General features: G+C 48.4%; 1 protein-coding gene across 1 annotated transcript; it reads right to left on the bottom strand.

Annotated features, from left to right (window-relative positions):
- Window positions 1–1,392: 1,392 nt before the first annotated feature.
- LYRM2 (LYR motif containing 2) lies at window positions 1,393–2,673 on the bottom strand. Its single transcript, XM_066574594.1, has 3 exons — window positions 2,540–2,673; window positions 2,269–2,409; window positions 1,393–2,203 (listed from the first exon to the last, which is right to left on the bottom strand). The coding sequence occupies exons 1-3, from the start codon at window positions 2,591–2,593 to the stop codon at window positions 2,123–2,125; spliced, it is 276 nt and encodes a 91-aa protein (XP_066430691.1). The 5' UTR covers window positions 2,594–2,673; the 3' UTR covers window positions 1,393–2,122.
- Between the last annotated feature and the right edge of the window lie 4,098 nt (window positions 2,674–6,771).

Raw genomic sequence — 6,771 nt, 5'->3', positions numbered from 1 at the left:
ACTTGTGAGTTAAATGCAGAGCCTGTCAGCACCTGTGGTTTTCAGTTATTCTTGTGTACTGAAGTAGGGACTATGGGCAGACTACATCCCCCATTAACCACTGTGGGGACAGCAGTACTCAGTCTGGCAGTTTGTAGCTGGTTGTGAGACATCTGGACACCTGTGTGGAGACTCCAAGAAGTGATACCTCACAAATGTCCACTGCCAGGCCCTGTGATGATGTCACCGTCATGTGATCAGTCATATAGTCTCTGAGCAGTATGAGGGATTATGGGTGGACTACATCCCCCACAAACCCCTGTGGCCTCAGTTGCTATGGATACAGCAGTAATCACTTTGTAGTTTGTTGTCAAGACTCTAATAAATGACACCTCACAAATGTCCACATCCATAGCTGGCCCTGCGTATACTGACCAACAACACTGAAGCACAGTCCATCGCCACTATCTTCACATCTCCTGAACCTGATACCATGTCATCTCAAGTGCGAATGGCTGCAACACCAGACCAGTCCAGCCTTCATCTAATCGTCAACCGTTGTCCAGTGATGGAACAAACCATTACTGTTGTGAAAACATGTCACCACAGAGGGTTCACCACCATGAGGCTAATGGAGCTTACATGACACGGCGACAAGCCTCCGTGTCACCTCAGCGAGCAGATGAAGTTTGTAAATCTCGTTCAGCAGATATGCGAAAGCAACGTAACAGAGCTGTGCGTGTGTGACGTGCGTGCAGCAGAGCTGTGCGTGTGACGTGCGTGCAGCAGAGCTGTGCGTGTGTGACGTGCGTGCAGCAGAGCTGTGCGTGCGTGACGTGCCTGCAGCAGAGCTGTGCGTGCGTGACGTGCCTGCAGCAGAGCTGTGCGTGCGTGACGTGCCTGCAGCAGAGCTGTGCGTGCGTGACGTGCCTGCAGCAGAGCTGTGCGTGCGTGACGTGCGTGCAGCAGAGCTGAGCGTGCGTGACGTGCCTGCAGCAGAGCTGAGCGTGCGTGACGTGCCTGCAGCAGAGCTGTGCGTGTGTGACGTGCCTGCAGAAGAGCTGTGCGTGTGTGACGTGCCTGCAGCAGAGCTGTGCGTGTGTGACGTGCCTGCAGCAGAGTTGTGCGTGTGTGACGTGCCTGCAGCAGAGCTGTGTGGTGCATAGTGCCACCAGAAACACTGATACTATACATTTTTTGCGTGACTGGTTTTAGCTATAATTGGTAACATTTTCAGGTAGTTATGGCTTTTTTGAGCAAAATTAATAAGCATTTTAGCTGTTTTTTTTACGGTTTTTGCCTTGCAGGATGGTTAGTGCGCTCAATTATTGTACAGGTTGTTATGGATACAGCAATACCGAATGATACGAAAAATAAAAAGGCGGGGGGTGCGAGGGGGGGGGGGTTGCATAATTATTTGTTTTTACAGTTTCTTTATTTCGTTTAAAATCACAAATCTTTACTGATCTAAATTGTGTCATTCATCCAGAACGAGATCAGCGGCCAACGGAAGTCAGAACCCTCAACGCACCAGTGGTAGTGATCTCCGGCAAAGTCCACCGGAGCCCCCAATGGCGGCTGTGAGCACCAGTCCCCCTACAGGACGCCGGGGTCTGTGTAGGACAGTTGGTCAGTCTGTAGTCCTCCGTCTGCTCCTCCTATCTCCGGCAGGACGGCCGGGCCGCGGTGTATAACCTCTCCGGCAGGACGGCCGGGCCGCGGTGTATAACCTCTCCGGCAGGACGGCCGGGCCGCGGTGTATAACCTCTCCGGCAGGACGGCCGGGCCGCGGTGTATAACCTCTCCGGCAGGACGGCCGGGCCGCGGTGTATAACCTCTCCGGCAGGACGGCCGGGCCGCGGTGTATAACCTCTCCGGCAGGACGGCCGGGCCGCGGTGTATAACCTCTCCGGCAGGACGGCCGGGCCGCGGTGTATAACCTCTCCGGCAGGACGGCCGGGCCGCGGTGTATAACCTATCCGGTAGGATGGTGGCTCGGGGTTCAGTGCGGTCTCTCGGGCTTCGGCGCGGTCTCTCGGGCTTCGGCGCGGTCTCTCGGGCTTCGGCGCGGTCTCCCGGGGTTCGGCGCGGTCTCCCGGGGTTCGGCGCGGTCTCTCGGGGTTCGGCGCGGTCTCTCGGGGTTCTAGGACTTGGCCAGCTGCAGCGCTCGCTCCAACTCCTGCACCTGGCGCTCCCCCTGCGTGATCATCATCTGTACAGCGATCTGCGGAGAGACGAGGTCATCACACCGTCACACCAGTAGGGGGCCCCACGTCTTACCCGCCTCACCTCATCACTGGTGGCCTTGTTCCTCCTGAACTCCTCCCTGGCCCAGTCCCTCATGTACGTGCGGTCCGCGGGCTCCGGGATCTGGCGCACGGCCCGCAGGATCCGCCTGTAGAGGCCCAACACCCGCTGCCGGACGAGGAACTGCCGACACAAAGGGTTAAAGACCCCAGTTATACAGTGTGATATCAAAGTACAAAGACCCCCAACCAGAAGCAATGTGTGAACGGGCACAGCGCCCCCTCACGGAGCGCCACCCACACTGCTGGGTCACCTGTCGGAGGGTGAGGGCTCCGGGCGGCAGTCGGGAGGACATGATCCGACACATATGTCACGGACACCGCATCACATATGGTCTTCTAGGACGCCGCCATCTTACCAGAGACCAAAAGTGAGGACAGGAAGTCCTCGGTCAGCTCCCTCTAGCGGCCGCGCGTCACCTAGCGCTAGTACTAGGGCGGACTTCTGCACTGCGCAGGCGCCTCACCTACAGTACTCTGCATAACTGTGGCTGTCATTATTAAGAATATCCAGCAGAGGGAGACAACACACCAGAAATGTGAGCGCGCAGCGTTAACGACGGAGCACCACATCATTTCATCTTATGTCCGTGTATGTAATGTGTGTGTGATACTGCAGAGAGGTGTATGTAATGTGTGTGTGATACTGCAGAGAGGTGTATGTAATGTGTGTGATACTGCAGAGAGGTGTATGTAATGTGTGTGATACTGCACAGAGGTGTATGTAATGTGTGTGATACTGCAGAGAGGTGTATATAATGTGTGATACTGCAGAGAGGTGTATGTAATGTGTGTGATACTGCAGAGAGGTGTATGTAATGTGTGTGTGATACTGCAGAGAGGTGTATGTAATGTGTGTGTGATACTGCAGAGAGGTGTATGTAATGTGTGTGATACTGCAGAGAGGTGTATGTAATGTGTGTGATACTGCAGAGAGGTGTATGTAATGTGTGTGTGATACTGCAGAGAGGTGTATGTAATGTGTGTGATACTGCAGAGAGGTGTATGTAATGTGTGTGTGATACTGCAGAGAGGTGTATGTAATGTGTGTGATACTGCAGAGAGGTGTATGTAATGTGTGTGATACTGCAGAGAGGTGTATGTAATGTGTGTGATACTGCAGAGAGGTGTATGTAATATGTGTGTGATACTGCAGAGAGGTGTATGTAATGTGTGTGTGATACTGCAGAGAGGTGTATGTAATGTGTGCGTGATACTGCAGAGAGGTGTATGTAATGTGTGCGATACTGCAGAGAGGTGTATGTAATGTGTGTGTGATACTGCAGAGAGGTGTATGTAATATGTGTGTGATACTGCAGAGAGGTGTATGTAATGTGTGTGTGATACTGCAGAGAGGTGTATGTAATGTGTGTGATACTGCAGAGAGGTGTATGTAATGTGTGTGATACTGCAGAGAGGTGTATGTAATGTGTGTGATACTGCAGAGAGGTGTATGTAATGTGTGTGATACTGCAGAGAGGTGTATGTAATGTGTGTGATACTGCAGAGAGGTGTATGTAATGTGTGTGATACTGCAGAGAGGTGTATGTAATGTGTGTGATACTGCAGAGAGGTGTATGTAATGTGTGTGATACTGCAGAGAGGTGTATGTAATGTGTGTGATACTGCAGAGAGGTGTATGTAATGTGTGTGTGATACTGCAGAGAGGTGTATGTAATGTGTGTGTGATACTGCAGAGAGGTGTATGTAATGTGTGTGTGATACTGCAGAGAGGTGTATGTAATGTGTGTGTGATACTGCAGAGAGGTGTATGTAATGTGTGTGATACTGCAGAGAGGTGTATGTAATGTGTGTGATACTGCAGAGAGGTGTATATAATGTGTGATACTGCAGAGAGGTGTATGTAATGTGTGATACTGCAGAGAGGTGTATGTAATGTGTGTGATACTGCAGAGAGGTGTATGTAATGTGTGTGATACTGCAGAGAGGTGTATGTAATGTGTGTGATACTGCAGAGAGGTGTATGTAATGTGTGTGATACTGCAGAGAGGTGTATGTAATGTGTGTGATACTGCAGAGAGGTGTATGTAATGTGTGTGTGATACTGCAGAGAGGTGTATGTAATGTGTGTGTGATACTGCAGAGAGGTGTATGTAATGTGTGTGTGATACTGCACAGAGGTGTATGTAATGTGTGTGATACTGCACAGAGGTGTATGTAATGTGTGTGATACTGCACAGAGGTGTATGTAATGTGTGTGTGATACTGCACAGAGGTGTATGTAATGTGTGTGTGATACTGCACAGAGGTGTATGTAATGTGTGTGATACTGCACAGAGGTGTATGTAATGTGTGTGTGATACTGCAGAGAGGTGTATGTAATGTGTGTGATACTGCAGAGAGGTGTATGTAATGTGTGTGATACTGCAGAGGGGTGTATGTAATGTGTGTGTGATACTGCAGAGAGGTGTATGTAATGTGTGTGTGATACTGCAGAGAGGTGTATGTAATGTGTGTGATACTGCAGAGAGGTGTATGTAATGTGTGTGTGATACTGCAGAGAGGTGTATGTAATGTGTGTGATACTGCAGAGAGGTGTATGTAATGTGTGTGATACTGCAGAGAGGTGTATGTAATGTGTGTGATACTGCAGAGAGGTGTATGTAATGTGTGTGATACTGCAGAGAGGTGTATGTAATATGTGTGTGATACTGCAGAGAGGTGTATGTAATGTGTGCGTGATACTGCAGAGAGGTGTATGTAATGTGTGCGATACTGCAGAGAGGTGTATGTAATGTGTGTGTGATACTGCAGAGAGGTGTATGTAATGTGTGTGATACTGCAGAGAGGTGTATGTAATGTGTGTGATACTGCAGAGAGGTGTATGTAATGTGTGTGATACTGCAGAGAGGTGTATGTAATGTGTGTGATACTGCAGAGAGGTGTATGTAATGTGTGTGATACTGCAGAGAGGTGTATGTAATGTGTGTGTGATACTGCAGAGAGGTGTATGTAATGTGTGTGATACTGCAGAGAGGTGTATGTAATGTGTGTGATACTGCAGAGAGGTGTATGTAATGTGTGTGATACTGCAGAGAGGTGTATGTAATGTGTGTGTGATACTGCAGAGAGGTGTATGTAATGTGTGTGTGATACTGCAGAGAGGTGTATGTAATGTGTGTGTGATACTGCAGAGAGGTGTATGTAATGTGTGTGTGATACTGCAGAGAGGTGTATGTAGTGTGTGTGATACTGCAGAGAGGTGTATGTAATGTGTGTGATACTGCAGAGAGGTGTATGTAATGTGTGTGATACTGCAGAGAGGTGTATGTAATGTGTGTGTGATACTGCAGAGAGGTGTATGTAATGTGTGTGATACTGCAGAGAGGTGTATGTAATGTGTGTGATACTGCAGAGAGGTGTATGTAATGTGTGTGATACTGCAGAGAGGTGTATGTAATGTGTGTGTGATACTGCAGAGAGGTGTATGTAATGTGTGTGTGATACTGCAGAGAGGTGTATGTAATGTGTGTGTGATACTGCAGAGAGGTGTATGTAATGTGTGTGTGATACTGCAGAGAGGTGTATGTAATGTGTGTGTGATACTGCAGAGAGGTGTATGTAATGTGTGTGTGATACTGCAGAGAGGTGTATGTAATGTGTGTGATACTGCAGAGAGGTGTATGTAATGTGTGTGATACTGCAGAGAGGTGTATGTAATGTGTGATACTGCAGAGAGGTGTATGTAATGTGTGATACTGCAGAGAGGTGTATGTAATGTGTGTGATACTGCAGAGAGGTGTATGTAATGTGTGTGATACTGCAGAGAGGTGTATGTAATGTGTGTGATACTGCAGAGAGGTGTATGTAATGTGTGTGATACTGCAGAGAGGTGTATGTAATGTGTGTGATACTGCAGAGAGGTGTATGTAATGTGTGTGATACTGCAGAGAGGTGTATGTAATGTGTGTGATACTGCAGAGAGGTGTATGTAATGTGTGTGATACTGCAGAGAGGTGTATGTAATGTGTGTGTGATACTGCAGAGAGGTGTATGTAATGTGTGTGTGATACTGCACAGAGGTGTATGTAATGTGTGTGATACTGCACAGAGGTGTATGTAATGTGTGTGATACTGCAGAGAGGTGTATGTAATGTGTGTGTGATACTGCACAGAGGTGTATGTAATGTGTGTGATACTGCACAGAGGTGTATGTAATGTGTGTGATACTGCAGAGAGGTGTATGTAATGTGTGTGTGATACTGCAGAGAGGTGTATGTAATGTGTGCGATACTGCAGAGAGGTGTATGTAATGTGTGTGTGATACTGCAGAGAGGTGTATGTAATGTGTGCGATACTGCAGAGAGGTGTATGTAATGTGTGCGATACTGCAGAGAGGTGTATGTAATGTGTGTGATACTGCAGAGAGGTGTATGTAATGTGTGTGTGATACTGCAGAGAGGTGTATGTAATGTGTGTGTGATACAGCAGAGAGGTGTATGTAATGTGTGTGTGATACTGCAGA

This window comes from Eleutherodactylus coqui, chromosome 7 (assembly GCF_035609145.1).
Source record: "Eleutherodactylus coqui strain aEleCoq1 chromosome 7, aEleCoq1.hap1, whole genome shotgun sequence".
NCBI lineage: Eukaryota > Metazoa > Chordata > Amphibia > Anura > Eleutherodactylidae > Eleutherodactylus > Eleutherodactylus coqui.
Note: the sequence above shows the minus strand (reverse complement) of the source record. Positions and strands in the feature narration are given on the sequence as shown.